Source organism: Manihot esculenta, chromosome 13 (assembly GCF_001659605.2).
Source record: "Manihot esculenta cultivar AM560-2 chromosome 13, M.esculenta_v8, whole genome shotgun sequence".
NCBI classification, from domain to species: Eukaryota; Viridiplantae; Streptophyta; class Magnoliopsida; order Malpighiales; family Euphorbiaceae; genus Manihot; species Manihot esculenta.
Window position 1 is genome coordinate 7,731,458 of NC_035173.2, and position 17,039 is coordinate 7,748,496.

At 28.4% G+C, this 17,039-nt stretch overlaps 2 protein-coding genes across 2 annotated transcripts; one reads left to right on the forward strand and one right to left on the reverse strand.

The window, feature by feature from the left end:
* Positions 1–2,046: 2,046 nt before the first annotated feature.
* LOC110629351 (60S ribosomal protein L35) lies at positions 2,047–3,803 on the forward strand. Its single transcript, XM_021776275.2, has 4 exons — positions 2,047–2,184; positions 2,278–2,413; positions 2,675–2,831; positions 3,538–3,803. Exons 1-4 carry the CDS (start codon positions 2,181–2,183, stop codon positions 3,610–3,612), a joined length of 372 nt encoding a protein of 123 aa, XP_021631967.1. The 5' UTR covers positions 2,047–2,180; the 3' UTR covers positions 3,613–3,803.
* Positions 3,804–13,018: 9,215 nt separating this feature from the next.
* LOC110629176 (thymidine kinase) lies at positions 13,019–15,046 on the reverse strand. Its single transcript, XM_043949478.1, has 4 exons — positions 14,712–15,046; positions 14,478–14,622; positions 13,775–13,896; positions 13,019–13,388 (listed from the first exon to the last, which is right to left on the reverse strand). The coding sequence occupies exons 1-4, from the start codon at positions 14,858–14,860 to the stop codon at positions 13,112–13,114; spliced, it is 693 nt and encodes a 230-aa protein (XP_043805413.1). The 5' UTR covers positions 14,861–15,046; the 3' UTR covers positions 13,019–13,111.
* Between the last annotated feature and the right edge of the window lie 1,993 nt (positions 15,047–17,039).

Below are 17,039 nucleotides of genomic sequence, written 5' to 3' on the forward strand. Positions count from 1 at the left end.
TTAAAGATCATCAAGTGACTTCTAGAATCTATTATTCCATCATATTTGTCCAAGTTAGGCAGCTTGAACTTGGTTGGAAACGTTTCTACTAAGATTTCTTTTAAAAGAGGCGAAGCACCATCCAAGCCAAAATCCTCCTCTTACTCCTTCTGGTACCTTTGAACAATCCGTACTAGCTTCCAGTCGATATCTTTCGAGCATCGTCTGATTTATCTTCTTCAAACTCAGCCCTCCCTTTGGACCGACTCTTGATCGCCTTTGTCCGAGTCCTAGGGATGTCAACGGAGGCTTCCTCCTTTTCCATGCAGCCATGACTGATGCCTCCCCCCAAATCTTGTACTGCTCGAGAGTAGCCTGCATTTTTTAGATGTACTGGATCATTTGCTTGTTGTTGAGATTATTGAGATTTGCTTCATTGACCATTGAGGGTGTGTTTTATCCACTGTCTAGGGTGGAATAAATGATAGCACTCTTATTTGTAGTAACTTTAGTAGCAGTTTGTGAACTATAGACCATTTCGAGAGAAAGAAGAGAGAGATTTCTTTCTAAGAGAAAAGGAGTAAGAGACAGCTTTAATCTAAATAAACAAAAAGGATTCAATGGATCTCTCGGCAGCGAAACCAAATGATGCGGCTGAAAAGAGAGTTATACTGTGATTTGGCTAAACCTGCAAGAAAGAGAAAGTGAGGTGGTTGGCATGTACGGCAGCCACTCTAATGCTCAAATTGGTAAACTGAGGATTAGAGCAAGTATTTGGAATTGTTTAGAACTTGAGAGTATTTGTGTAAGAGAATTGCGTATCTTTATTTCTGTGATCGTTGGCTTTTATACCGTAAGTGGATGGAGTTAAATATAACATTTTATAGTAATCTGACGATATTGATAAGAAATCTCGCCGATTTAACTGGTCGGTGATTCCGGCATAATGAGAGTCTCCTGAATTGTATCTGCTAATGGTAACTTCATGTGAACTCTCGACTTTTTCAGGGGAGAATGAGTCTTGATAAAGAATGGGATGTAACGATATCTGGATCTTTTTTTCCTTAGGCAAGATCGTATATTTATTTATCAAACTCTTGTCACATGATTTTATTTTGTGGTAACAACTCATGATTCACTTTTGTGATTTTTATATAACATCAATTATGAATAGATATAGATGGATGCATTAAATTTAAATTTGAGTTTATTCATAGATAGATATAGAAGCATTGGATTTAAATTTGAGTTTTCAAAGTTCTAATTAAAATTTTAAAATTAAATATTTTAATTCCTTCAATCAAATTGAAGAAAATGAGAGAAAAATTTAAAAATTTGTAAAAGTTAGAAAAATAAAATACTAAGCAAATAGAATATCACTTTCCATATATATATATATAACAATAAAATCAATTTTTTTTCATATTTACTTTTATTTTAACTAAAAACTTTTTAACTCACATGTTATTCTACGTGAATTATTATTAAAAGATTTTTTGAGTAATTTTTTAAAATATTTATATTAATTTATATTTAAATTTTAAATTTTAAATTATAAATAATATAATTAAATCTTTTTAGTTTTTTTTTGAAATAGAAATCTTTTTAGTTTATAACAATTATGATTAGGAGGATTAAATTAAATTTAAAAAATGAATAGTAAATAATAATATAGTTTTTAAAGTTTTATATTAATAAAATATATAATTTTTTAATTTAAATTTTATATTAAAAAGCAAATTTTATTCTTTATTTATCATAATATTAAATAAATTATATTAAATAAATATTTAGTATAAATAAATTTTATTATATAAAATATTATATATTAAAATATTTTATTAAATATTTATGCTCAACATTATTTTTATAATAATAGATATGAAAGAATTAATTTTATTATTTAAAATTTTAAACTTAAAATATAAATAAAATAATTTATAAATATTTAGACTTTTTTATTTTATAAATTTATTTTTATTATTCAATACGCTTTATATATATATAAAAGAAGTGACGTAACAGAGAAAAATGGTGTCCTATTATAATTTGTAGCCTTAAAATGTAGCCCGACCCGATTCACCGAAAGCCCAAGATCATGTAGATGAGAGCTATATAAACTCCTTTAAACCCTTCCCATCTTAGGGTTTCGTATCAATAAGAGTAGCAGAGCAGCTGTGGTTGTCTTGCATCAGAGAAAAATGGGTAACGCATAGAATCTACTGAGAATGAATTCTAGTTTGAGATTTTCTGAAACCTTATTATCTGATTTCTTTGTTCTTAAAAACTGAATTGCAGCGAGAATCAAGGTCCACGAGCTGAGACAGAAATCGAAGACGGAGCTGTTGAATCAATTGAAGGATCTCAAGGCTGAGCTTGCTCTACTTCGCGTTGCCAAGGTCACCGGCGGTGCTCCTAACAAACTCTCCAAGATGTACTTTCTCTCTCACTTGATACGTAACTAATTCTTGATTATTGTTCTGATGGTGGAATTGCGTCGCAGATTTAGGCTGTATTGGCTTGCATTTTTTTTCAAAGAATTATCTTTTTGAATGAAATCTATATGCTAATTTGTTATTTATCGTGTTTATTGTGTTTTTAATGTTATGGCAACAATCTTCTTTACTGGTAGTATTATTTTGTGGATTTGTTAATGCTTATGTGCCTTTTGTTTGGTGCTGGTTGTTGGACGCAGTAAGGTGGTGAGGTTATCTATCGCCCAGGTCTTGACTGTGATTTCCCAGAAGCAGAAGGCTGCTCTTAGGGAGGCATACAAGAACAAGAAGTTCTTGCCCCTTGATCTGCGTCCCAAGAAGACCAGATCTATCCGCAGGAAGCTAACTAAGCACCAGGTATTACTGTGCTCCTGAATCTGTGTGATTCATGATTATAATGGATGGGTTCTGGGCCTTGAAATAATTGTTTTTAAAAGTAGATTGTTCAATGGTCGACTTTAAAGTACTTTGTATCAGAGGGCACATTGTGCATGGATTAGTTCATTAATTGCTGACAATTGATTGTATACTTTAGGGAGAACCATGCATTTGGTATGTAGACTATTTGACTTGAAATAGAAGGGTTTTCCATATTTCATGAGCTTGTGCTACTTGTTTCATAAGCATTGTTTGTTTTCAAGCTTATGATTGGATATACTCAATATACTCCTTTTCTCCCAGTTTGAAAATTTCCAACTGGTATACTTATTATTAAGAAATCTTGCAATGCACTAAGAATGCTTAGGTTTTGGAATCTGGATGCAATAGGGATATTTTTTTTTTGTTTTGTTCCCATGTGGCTTCTCTAGTTCTAGTTTTACTTCTAATGGAATGAGTATTGATTATAAGTTTTGCTTTACATGTGATATTGGTTTTTTATGGTTAGAACAATTTTGTGATGCATTCTAGAAATGTCCATTCCCTCTAGTCTTTGTGCCTTTGCATGCTTTTTACTATTTTGTTGGGGTCCCCGGGTGACACATTTTCTATGAAATTTTCTTGTTATTTTCTTTTCACCAATGACTTTCCTTCATATGTAAGCCTTCAATCTGTTTTTGTGCAGCAATCCTTGAAGACAGAACGTGAGAAGAAGAGAGAAATGTACTTCCCCATGAGAAAGTATGCAATTAAGGTGTAAGGTGGTAGTCTTCACGATAGACTGTTTTTATTATTTGCAATTATAAACCTATTGGTTTACTAGATTTTATTTGAATTTATGTTTTGGTCTTATGTTTGTAAACTGGGAACCGTGCACCTCACTATTACCAGGAGCAAGATTTATGTTGACATTTGATTTCTTTTCATGTTTAGTGAATCCTTGTAGCACTATCTCTGGCCTTCACCTTTTTAACCTATGTTTTTGTTTGATTTTAGTGTTTAATCTCTACTTTTTAAATCTTCCATCAGCAATAGCATTATACTTTCTGATGCATTATGTTTAATAAACGGCTGCATTCTATTAACTTTTCTTGTGCTATAAAATTATATTTTCTTTTTTCTTTTGAACCTTATAGGTGCTTAGAAAAGCATGCTTTTGGCTTCTTGATATAGGTTTCTCTAATATGTGCAACGCGAAGATTGCTACAACTGGAAATTCAACGCTTTCAGCCTTCCACACGTTTACTTTGTGCATAGATTAAAATTAGATGAATTTAAGAAGAAAAGTGTTGCATTTATGGCAGGTTTCAATTTCAATTATCAATCACCCGTTCACAACTTCTTGGTTGCTCACATCGTATTAACCCTAGGCTGGAATTAGATTTTAGTAATCCTCGCCCTATTACTAATGTTCCACGTTTGTTGATGAAACTCCTAAGAAATCAGAGTGGAGGCAATTAATTCAAAAAGTTTGAAATCTGAATTTTCGAGGATTTCATATTTTTTTTGGGAATATGTAGATTCATTATATAGAAAAGCTCTAAGTCTGAAGAGCAACATAACCAAACTTGAGAAAAGCTCTAAGTCTTAAGAACAACATAACCAAACTTGAGAGGATAAGAATACAAAGTTCAACTACAAAGGCACTCAAAAGAAGGCTCAAGCCCATGACAATGAAACCCTCATTTTCTGAGAAGAGGGCTGCTTCGCTGCCAACAAAGACCCCTGGCGAAGGTAGGCTTTGCGGATCACTGATGGAAAGATGTGAAACAAACGAAGCGAAACCGACTTAAAGCGATCATTCCTCAACCCAAACTTACTGTAGCCCGAACACAAAGCACCACAGTCAAGGAAGATGTGTGCATGATGGGGAGGAATGCCAACCAGAGATGTTCAACGATTATCATGCGTCTTGAGGATCAATTGATCATCACCATTGGAATGGTATAGAACCGGAGACAGTAAAATAACTGAAAAGTGAAAACCTGCCTCATGGTGAAAAGTGAAACCCTTCTCATGGTCAAGGTGGATCTACGACGAGCTGAAGCATATGCAGAGGGCCTCAGAAGGGGAGAACCTCCTCTTTCCTAGCAAGTGAAACGCAAAAAAGATACCCACAGATTTAACAAATCCTCTTCCTTTGCTGTAGGATTTGCAGCCAAGAACTATAAAGCAATCCATTCAAAGGTAGGGGGGAATCCACGCTCTGGGCCGGTGGAGAAAGACATCCCTTCGACTAGGGAGAAAGCCAACATCATCATATGATCCACAAGACAAGAGTCCTGTTCACATGTCCGTACATGGTAATTTATTTTTTAGCCTCTAATATGTTCTTTCATTTTTAAAGCTTAATAGTTTATCCATTACATTTTAACTCAGCTCAAATTGAAGGACTTCTATCTATATTTGAAAATAATTTTGTTTTTTTGATAAAGTTAAAAGTACAAGGATCAAACCATATGAAAAATTAGAGGATATTAATATTAATTTTTATATAATTAAAAGATAAAAAGATGTATAAGTATTCACAAATTTAATCTGGTGGTAAATACACGAGATTTTAGATTTTATTTCTCTAATATCTATTTCTCCGATCTTATTTAAAAAAAAATATATGAAAAATAAAAAATTAGAGGAATAGATTTTTATTAAAATAAAATATTAAGATCAAATTATTAAGTTTTAAAAATGGAGAAATATATATTGATTTTGATATTATTTTGATACTAAAAAAATCTATTCATTAAAAAATTATTTTTAATTGAATTATTAAATTCTAAGCTAATACTATAAATAATAAAATAAATTAAATTAATCACAAAAAAGTGAGAATTTAGAAAATTATCCCACTTGACAAGTATATTTATTTTGAATTATTTTTACTTATTTAAATTAGTATATTAATTTTAGATTAAACCAATTTAAATGTCAAGAATATTGCTTAAATTATTTCAAACGTATCTCTCTAGAAAAAAAAATGAAATATTAAATTTATCCTTTTACAGTCTACTTATTCTAAAATATTTATAATGGTAGAAGACTTTCTTTCACAATATCCATATAATAAATCTAAAATTTTAATTTCTTACTTTTATTATATATAAAATTATAAATCGATATTTCGTTTATTTTTCTGTCTAAATAACTAAAATGCTTTTTATTGCATTTTCTGTTTGAAACAATATTCAAGTCCCAAGGTATTAATTTTTATTAAGAAAAATATATCTTGATTTAGACTTTATATTTAAAAAGCTCTCATCTAGAAAATTGAAATTTTAAGTTGTGAATTTATTTACTAATTTATTTTATTTTCTTGATTCGTCATGAATGTGAATATCTAATCATGCAAGAAAATCTAAGATAGTTATGATGAGCCCATTTTGTGAGTGAAGTAATTTCTCAGGATAAAGACAAAGTAGGTCATCCATTCAACATCATAGTTTAATAATTTAAAAAATAGATATTTATCATTTTCTAACTTTATATTTTATAAAAAAAATAAATATTTACTTTTAAATATAAAATTTAAATTAATAGAGTATTTTATTATTATAACAAAACCTCATAAACTTAATTCTTTCATATAAAAAATATAAACAGTTAAATAATTTTCTTAAAACTAAAAATGTTTTAGATGAAAAAATTAGATGATGTATACAATAAAGTGTGAGAGTAAATTGTTTAATTTAAAAAATACATGGATTTAATTAAAGATTTTGCCAGAAATTGTATTATAATTTGCTCTTTAATTTATTAAATTTACATGAACTTTTATTATCCAATAATAAAATATTTGGCTATAATCATGGAATTGTAAAGTTTTGCACTCCCCAAATTATAGGTTAACTTTCACTTCTACCCTGTTTGGGAAACTTTAGGAGAGGGAAGAAAATAACTAAGAGAAAATATATTTGCTTTCATCTTTTTATTTTTCACTTTAATGTTTAAATAAGTAAAGGATGGAAGAGAAAATAATTTTTAATTTTTTACAAAGAAAATAATTTCACATTTTTTAAACTGAAATCTCTTTCTTTTTATTATTTTCCTATAATATAAGGAGAAAATAAATTGAAAAAAATATAAGTTATTTTCTTTTTCCTCTCCCTTTCTAAACAATGTAAAGTAAACTCTTCCTTTGTTTTTCTTTTCATTTTATCCATATCCAAATAAAGGGTAAAATTAAATTTTGAATTTTTTTTTTTTATAAAAAGAGTATTTTAACTTCGTCACTAACGTCGATTTTTTCTTTTCATGTTCAACTATATTTTAAAAAATATATTATCAAAAAATCTTGTTATTTATAAATTACCACAATTAAAAAATTATTTATTTCTTCTATCTCTCATTTTATTTTATTATCTATATTTTTTCTCTCATACAAGTTATAAATTTAAATGGATAAATAATATTTTTAAAACTGTACGAATTCATTTGACTTCAATTTCTAAAAGGCCTATTGGCATATAAAATTCAAAATTGTTTTGCAATTTAATTTAAATCTATCAAAATTGGTACAATTGTCCAAAATTGTAAAAAAAAATTTCAATTGTATTCAAATTTAAACTAGAAAAGGGAAGAGTGTGTCTTGATGATATGGTATGTCCACATGGATATTTTTATTATTATTTTTTTATTTAATTCTTATGACACCTAGATTTACTCACATGACCATAGTTACACATCTATTTAATCTGAGTTAAGTAAGAAAAATTGAAAATCTAATTAAACAAACTAAAATAAAATTTTAGATCAAAATTATTTTTCTAAATCGTAAAATTAAAATCCCTAATTTCTTACTTGATAGAGAGAACGAAAGAGATAAGCCGAAGTGAAGAATCTTTCGATCTAGAAATTGAGGAACGAGGTTTAATATTTGTAAGTAAGTACTCTGCGATAAAGAATCCATATATTGATGAAGCAACCAAGGTCTTGTGAAGTGGTCCACACAATAGAGGAAAGAGCACCCTTTGCCGGTTTTCCAAACTTTTAAAATTACGATGAAGACAAAAAATAGTGGGTCGCAAAGTAAAATAGAAAAAGAAGAAGGGATAATTGTTTATTTCTTTATATGTAGACTAGAATTTCTTTATGTTTGTTTTTTAAGTATTTGTCATGTAGTATATAAAGCATTATATTTATAAACCATGAGGTTTATTTTAATGCAAGATTAGGGTTTATAATACGTAATTTGTTTTTACTATTTCAATTGATAATGACTGATATAAACTATTTATTTCAATGTGAAAATTTATACAGTTGTCCTATTGAGGTTTGGATAGGTGAAAATTTTGCTATGGGTTCACTTTTTGCATATATTGGAGGGACTCATATCGAGGGTGATTGGTATTAACGGTTGTCATATGAGTTATGGTGACATAGTGAAGAGATATAAAGAAGAAGGGTTTGGTTAAGTGTCTAAAATAGGATATTATTAGCCTAGGAGGAAATAGGACATTCAAAAAATGATTTTCAATGATAGTGATGTTAGTAAAATGTGAGAAAAAAGGGGCTAATTTTGGATTTCTCAAAATATACATTGAGTTTAAATATTACAATAATGAAAGTGTCAATGAAAAGAAATTACATGAAGAAAGTGTAGCTGAGGAGAATGTTAGCAGTCAAGAAATTCAAATTGAATTGCCTATTTATGATGCACTTATTTTTAGTGATAGTAGTGAAGATGAAGAGTTTATCCCTCCAAATTCAAGTGATTCTATTTCTAGTTATGAGTCTTTTGTAGATGAACTATAAATTGATGATGAAAACCAATTGATTTCCATACAAATAAGAAGGCAATTAAGGTAGAAATTACATATGACTATACTACATTTGATTATTTATTTCCTGATGTGGGTACTAGTAATGTGGTTTTTTCAAATGACCAAGTAAGTGAGTATGAAGAATATGGAGATGAGGGTTTTAATAGTCCATTGAGTGCTAATGAGAACAAACTAGGTGAACCTATCCAAAGAAAAAGGCACAAACATGTTGTATATAACCCTGCATGTGATCACACTAATTTTGACTTTATTGTTGATATGGTATTTGAGAATGAAAACAATTTAGGGACTATGTGCAAATGTATCGAATTTGTAATGGCTTCAACATAGGTTGGATAAGAATTTGTGATTTGAGGATGGAAGCTAAATATGTGATAAATTGTCCATGGAGTATATATGGAGCTAAGAAGACAACTAAACAAAGCTTTATAGTGAAAAGGTACAATGAGGAATACAAGTGTTATAGAAGCTTGACCAACAAACAAGCTAATGTCAATTGGATTGCAAAGAAGTTCATAAATAAGTTTAGGAGAAATAATGATTATGGTGTGAGTCAAATGTTACATGATTTGCAAGAAAAGTACAACTTACAGTATTCAAATGAACATGTTACAAAGCTAGAACTAAGGCATTAGATATATTAAGAGGTAACTTTGCATAACAGTATGCTATGTTAAGTTATTACAAAGCTGAGTTGCAAAGGGTTGATAAGAAAGGAAAGTTTGAGTTGCTAACAACAACTACATCACATGAAAAGCCCGTGTTCAAAAGATTTTATATTGAATTTAGTGGATTAAGGAAATGGTACTTGATTGGATATGAACCTTGTATTTTTTTTGGATGGCTATTTTCTAAAGGCTGCTATTGGTGGTGCATTACTTAGTGCATTTGCAAGAGAAGAAAACAATAAGATGTTTCCAATATCATGGTGTGTGGTGGAAGGAGAAAATGAATTCAGCCGAAGATGGTTTCTTGAAAATTTTTTTGAAAATATGAATATTACAATTGGCCTTGGATTGACATTAGTGTCTGACAAACAAAAGGTTAGTTTTAAATTCATATCTTTATATATATTTAACATATAATTTTGAAGTTGCCTTGCTATTATTCTGATTTTACTATGTATTTAATGTGTTAATAGAGACTTGCAAAAGCTATCAAAGAATTGGTATCCCATACAGAGCATAAAAATTGTGCTAGATATATTTTATGCCAATTGGTAAAAAGTTCACAAGGGTCAAGAATTGAAGAAACTAATTTTGAAAAGTGTTTATGCAACTTATGAATCTGAATTTCAAAAACACATGGGGATACTGCAAAACTTATCTGAGGCGGCACATGAAAATTTTTTAAAGCAAGATTCCAAGATATTCTGTAATGCATTTATTAGTATTTGGCCCAAATGTAATATCATTACATCCAACTTAGTTGAGACATTCAACTCCTATATTTGTAAAGCTAAGACTTTGCCCACAATTACTATATTAGAGGAAATTAGAACAAATTTAATGAAAATTCATTTGAGAAAAATGAAATAATTAGAAAGAGTCAAGATTCATTATATCCAAGAATTAGAAAACAAATTTGAGGATACTAAGCAAAAGACTAAACATAGCATTATGAAGCGTGCAGTAGGAAGTAAGTTGGTGATGAAGGGTTTGTAGTGTGTTTGATGGATAAAACTTGTTCATGTAGAGCTTGGAATCTATGTGGTATACTTTGTGTGCATGGTTTAGCTTGCATTTTCTACATGAAGCATGATGTAGAGTTGTATATTGATTATTATTTTACAAAAGATAAGTACATAAAGGTCTATAAATATATTATTGGACTATTAAATATAATGAATATGTAGTCACAAGTAAAAGATATATAGATTTTACCATCTTAGTACAAAAAAAATGCTTAAAAGATCAAAGAAGAGTAAAAAAAGAGACATTCATGAAGATGAAACTAATACAAAAATAGAGTGAGCAAAAGAGTAGAGATGACATGCTAATGATGTCTTCAAGCTGGATACAACAAAAGAGGATGTCCACATAAGGACAAACCACCCGTTGAAAAGCCCCCAAAGGTATAATGTTGTACTATTAGTTAATTTATTATTTTGTTATATTAAAATTAAGGTATAATTATTTATTAATATAGAAAAAAAGAGAAAGACTAAAGAAATAAATAAGTGAACTTGCTATAAAGGGCACCAACAAATTGCACCTTCAAGGAATATGGCTTCAAGAGATAGAAAAATGATTATTTCTCTTTGAAATTAAAATAGTATTACGCCAATGGTGATTATCTAACATAACTCTTTTAATTTAGGCAAAAACTGGTCATGGTGTCTTGGTTAGTAATGAAACAAAAACTATTTATGCACGAGTATATTAAGTTTGTATTTAAAATTCTATTATTTGATTTTGCCACTACAAATAATTTGATAAAAAGTGAATTAACTTAATATTTATGCAACTGCCAAGTGAAAGAAATATGGAAATTGTTGCACAGGCAGTAAGTAGGGCAAATACTAGTATAATTATTAATAATCAACAGACCATTCAACCAATTGGATTTCAAGCTCCAAGTGAATTAATATCATCCCAACCTGAATAGTCTATTGGAGTATCAAGAAAAGGCAAGGAGAAGTACATCTAGAGGGACAAGATGATGAAGCATGATTTATTATGTTACACTTCGACTTATATTTTGTAAATGAACTAGTTAGACATTTGTATACTTTGCTGTTGTGTTACCGTGAAAAGTGGGTCAGTGTGATCATTTTGTTGGTTTGAATTACTTTTATTTTGTTAGTTGGTATATTGATTATTTTGATAGATGTGAAATATTTTGTTATACTATCGGTCATCATCAATTTGAATTAAAAAAAAAAATTTTTTCAGAGGAAGTTTTTACAATATTGTTAATTTAAGTAAAATGATATTATTTTATTAGTTGCACAATATTTCTTAAACTGAAACCATTGAAAATGCTCATATACCATCAAGAATACTCATCACATAGTCAAATAAAGAACGTTACCGATAATAAACAAGAATTATTGATCCATTCATAACAAAGAGGAACTATTAATCAGTTTGCATTAATAAACAACAAAGAGAAACTACCGATATTTATCCTATTGATCAATTTGAGGAACTACTTCATTACATTAGTAAAAATAAGGAACATAACAATCATGTTAGCAACAAAAACGATTCTCATTTTCCACTAATTAGCTTGCATTTTCTAGATTGTAGATTATAAGTACCTGTCTTCCTTAAATTTCAACACTTTTTCCTTCTTATTCATCATCTTTGACTCTATAAATTTTAACTTCATTTCTAGCTCAATATCTTTTTGTTTTTTGTTTAATAATGTAGCTTGAACCTTCTCTCTTTTGTTAAATATGATGTCAAAAACACACCTATCCCTTGATTCAAAAATTATCTCATCATCGTACCATAAGAAAATACCATAGTTATTTTCCTATCAAACACAGCCCATATAATAAGAATCACATCTTCAACTCAACAAATTAAACTAAAAGTACAACATACCTTTTTTAATAGGCAATAGTAAAATCTCATTTCTAATAAATAATATCAACAATGACATAGGAGATTCTTGATGGATTGGACAATATACAAATTTCTTATCATAGAGTACTTGCTTGCAAACATCAAATCTCATCCCTCACCCTCTATCAAGCAAGAGATTAGAGATTTTTTATTTTTACCATTTGGAAAAATAATTTTGATTCAAAAATTTTGTTTTGTTTGTTTAATTAAATTTTCTATTTTTTAATTATAACTCAAATTAGATAGATATGTAACCATAATCATGTAAGTAAATTTAAATGTTATAAGGGCTAAATAAAAAATAATAAAAAGTGGACATAATTTGAAAAAAATTAAAATAAAAGAACAAAAATTATGATATGAAAAAAATAATATGAGAGTTTGCAGTTCTCTAAGTGGTCATATATGCATAAATAAATAAAGGTATAAGAATTCTTTTCATTTGTAGAAAATTGAGTGATTTTTTAGAAAGTTCTTTAAGAAAACTGAAAAAATAAATACGAGTCTTAGTTCATATTTATTAATTTTTTAAATAAAAACCGGTTTTTAATATTTAACTAAGATTTTAAAAAACAGTTTAATAATAAAAATTCTATTTTCTTATTATTTTACAAATAGGAAATAATACCTCATTTATAATAAAAAAATATATTATAATATTTTTACAACTAAAATTAAATAATTGTTTTTAAAAATATTTATAATCATTATATATTTTTTTATTGATCTTAGAACGAGCAACCATAGAATTTGCTTAGTATATATACTATATAATGAGAGAGTACAAACTGAACAACGTTCAAAGAAAATGATTAAAAAAAAAAAGAACAAGTAAAAATTATCATAGTGTAAAACTATAAAATAGAAAACCAAGACATAATAAGCTGTTAAGGATTTAGAAATTGAACTACACAACTGCAGGAGCAATATCAGTTTGGGAATCGGACTGAAGTTTACATGATTCCAGGACACTCCTTGCAGCTTCCATCACTACTTGTCCATTAACATAGTGTTGGCGACACACAGGCATATACACATCTGCCCCACCAATCAATTCTGTTTGTATCTCTTCTGTCTTCCTTAAGGTAAAGAAAGCTCGTTTTCCACAAAGTTCACATCTTGCAGTTAGCTTGGTTACAGTATCAGCCAGCGGAATTATGTCAAGCACAGAACCAAAGCTCCTCCTATCAATCAATATTATTTCCCCATCAATAGGAATCCATGACTGAGTAAAATCAGTACCACAGAAAGAAGGCATCAAAGATCAAGTGACTGGCATCAATAACCCATCATATCAATCCAACAGCTCACTACAGTCCAACTAGAACACTAAAAATAACTCAGTATGAACTTATTGAAATTCCAACAAAAATTTACATAAATTTTACACAAGGGATTAAATGTAAAAATTGGAGAAAATTGTTGAGTTCAAATTCATGTCAACCACTACAGGCAACATTGATTAAAAAACTTGCCTGAAACTGATAAGCAAAATTGCATTTCAAGATTGCCGATGAGTGGTTATTAAATTACGAGATTACATAAGATATATACTCGTTGGCAGTAGTACCTCAAATAATCCCCATCAAGACCTGCTATTATTATAGTTTTCCCATCATGATCAGCAGCCTTGCAACAGAAATCATAAAGATCTTCAAAAAATTGAGCTTCATCAATACCAATGACATCAATCTGTCAATGAAAGTAAGGTAATGAGGAAGCAAGAAAAAACAATATATACACTTCAATTCATTTGAAATAATTCTGAGCAGAACACCAGTGCATAAAAAATTTCAAAGCTTTAAACGGCATTCCAATTGCTTCTATGATAACCCTATTTCAGTTATTGCCGTATAATTGATTTGCCCCAGATTATAGGATCAGTAATACTTCCACCTTTCTTCCATTCTACTAGTAGTCTTGGAATCGAGTTCATTGCTATGTATATTCCTTTATATATTTTTTCCTGCCACTTCTAAATTCACAGTACCATTTTCGTTTAAATGAAAAACTAAACAATTAAAAGCACCAAAAGTGAACCGATCACAGGAATTTCAAGCACCTTCCAACTTATAAAAGCAAAGACGAAATCCTAGCTCAATTGCAGATGGCCATGATTAATTATTAAAAGGGCAACACTTATTTCACTAACTGATGAGCAAGCATCAGTTAACCAAATTCCGCTATAATTATGACTCGTTCTTAAAAAAATGAAGCAATCAAGTTAAATACCATTATAAAATACTTGAAGAAGTTAAATTGAGAAAGGGCACCTTTTGATAAGCATCATCCCCAATCTTCTGTTGAAAAGAAGCCAGATCAGGCAATGCCCAGCAAGGAAATTTCAAGCCATCATGAGTCACCACTGAATCTTTAGCATATCTTGTGTCCTTGCTTGATTTTACCATCGCCACGTTTCTACATCCACAGGATTTTAGAAATTAAACTTGAACAAGAGGGAAACAAAATCAAGTGATTACAAAATTCTGAAACCCAAAATACCAAACCTGCCATTGTTGCCTTCAGACTTGATACGACGGAGGAGAGAGGTGGTTTTTCCTGCGAACATGGGGCCCATAATGACATGAATCTCACCAGCTGCCTTACTGTGTCCTTCTATGGAGCTCAAGGACATAGAGGACCTAAAAGCAGCCATGGATGCTTGAGAAGCTTGGGGAATTTGGGGAGAAGAAAACGGTGGTGGTGGTGGTGGCGGCAGTGGGGGAAGAGAGGGATTCGGTGTTGGAAATAAATAGCATGAGAATTGGGAGGTGGTTTTTGAATGATCTGAGAAAGAAAAATTAAAAATTAAAATTGGAGGGAAATGAATTGGATTTTAAGCGATTTGGGATTTTGGAGGGAATTAGAGAGAGCGTAAAAATCATTTAAATACTGGTGGAGCTGGATGATGAGTATTGGCACGCATGTGCGGCACGTGAGGGGCCTTTTCTTTCTTTAATTTTTACCTTATATAGCACTTGCGAGGAGCAGTGATTCCATGTAATAGATTGCACTCACTTGATCTTAGGTCCTTGAAATCGATGCAAGGAAAATCGTCAGAGCTCCATTTCGTGATCTAAACGATCAATATTTCTCTTTTTCGATTATTCAATAGAAAAAAAGCTCGTGGGAGAAATTATATAAAATACAGCAATCATATATTGTGAGATTGTGTGCAAGGAATGTACAAAGACTTATTTGTAAATAATATATATTATTTGTACTCATTTGTAAATAAATAAAATATTTAAAAATAATTTATAAAAACATGAAGATTTATTTATAAATAAATATATTATTTAAAATCAACTTAATATTATAATTACTTTATTTTATAAATGGGAAATATTTATGGTTAAATTTATAATAGTATTAAAATAAAGAGAAAAAATAAAATTTAAATTAAGGATTAAACTGTAAATGTAATTAAATATGAGAAATTTTATTGTTTTAGATGAGAATATATCCTAGAAAGTATTCTAGCCATTTTTAATATATTTTATGGCAAGCTGATTTTGATTTAACCCTATTTAAATCCTAAACTTAAAATTTTAAACAACAAAACTAAAATTTCACATTTAAATCCTTAAAATGTATTTAATAAAAAAATTCAAACATTATGTTAATTTATATTTATATTTTAAATTTTAAATTTTGAATAATTAAATTAAATTTTATTGTGTTAAAGAAAAAATTTCACTTCATAAATAAAATAAAATCACATGTCATTTTTATTATAAATTAAATTATAAAATTTTATTTAAAAAATACATTGAAAAAACATTATAGTCTTTTTTTTTATATAGTTGTTCCTATTTTTGATATCCGCTATATTATTTTGAAGCCTCGTGTCCTTCAATTATAGGTCCATATCCTTAGCATTTGCATATCCAGGAACTCACGAAGGGTACGTGTATTCAAATCCCATTATATATATATATATAAACACACCTCTTTGTAATTTTATCCATCATAAATTGAAATAAATAAATAAATCGAATTCAAATAAATTTTTAACCAACGATTAAATTCAAACAAATATTTTTCATATATATATATATATATGAAAGATTTAAATGAACTCAATTTACATGGATCAAAATATATGAATATAAATTTTTATATAAAAAATTATATAGAATTCAAATTTATGTGTCTTGAATACATTATAGGTCTATTTAAGAATTTTATTATATATATAATTTTTTTCAATTAAATATATATTTACATATTTAATTTTAATTATGATCTAATAAATAAATATATTTTTAAAAAATATTATTTATTTTAATATTTTTACCTACGAGACCTGTAAACTTTAATTGTAATTTAATAAATATTTAAAATTTTTAAAAAATCTTATTTTTAAACACAATTTAGCTCAATTCATAATTTTAAAATTGTATTCCAAAATAACTTTACATGATTTTAAAATTATATTTCAAAATAATATATATTTTTTAATTTAAGTATTTAGAAGTAAATAATTTTAAAAAAATTAGACATTTAAAAGTACCTTTATTAAAAAAATAAATATTTATTAAGTCACTTTAATATTAAAATTAAAATAAAAATAAAAATATTATAATACTACAATACTAGAGAATAAATATATATATCATCAATTTTTATCTAAATTAGATCTATATATATCCATAATATAAAATAAGATAAAATAAGAATAATTCACATGAAATCTCATATATTTATACTATAAATCTATTTAAAATATAAATAAATTATATATATTTTAAAATTATATATATATATATATATATATATATATATATATATATATCCAACAAACACTCAGGATCTTACACAGTGAATTGATT

Coding starts and splice junctions, on each gene's coding strand:
- LOC110629351 (XM_021776275.2), top strand. Junction 2,414..2,674: donor CCTAACAAACTCTCCAAGAT/GTACTTTCTCTC, acceptor TGTTGGACGCAG/TAAGGTGGTGAGGTTATCTA. Junction 2,832..3,537: donor GGAAGCTAACTAAGCACCAG/GTATTACTGTGC, acceptor GTTTTTGTGCAG/CAATCCTTGAAGACAGAACG.
- LOC110629176 (XM_043949478.1), bottom strand. CDS start 14,860: ATGGCTGCTTTTAGGTCCTCTATGTCCTTGAGCTCCATAGAAGGACAC. Junction 14,623..14,711: donor TCTGAAGGCAACAATGGCAG/GTTTGGTATTTT, acceptor CTGTGGATGTAG/AAACGTGGCGATGGTAAAAT. Junction 13,389..13,774: donor CTTGATGGGGATTATTTGAG/GTACTACTGCCA, acceptor ATTGATTGATAG/GAGGAGCTTTGGTTCTGTGC.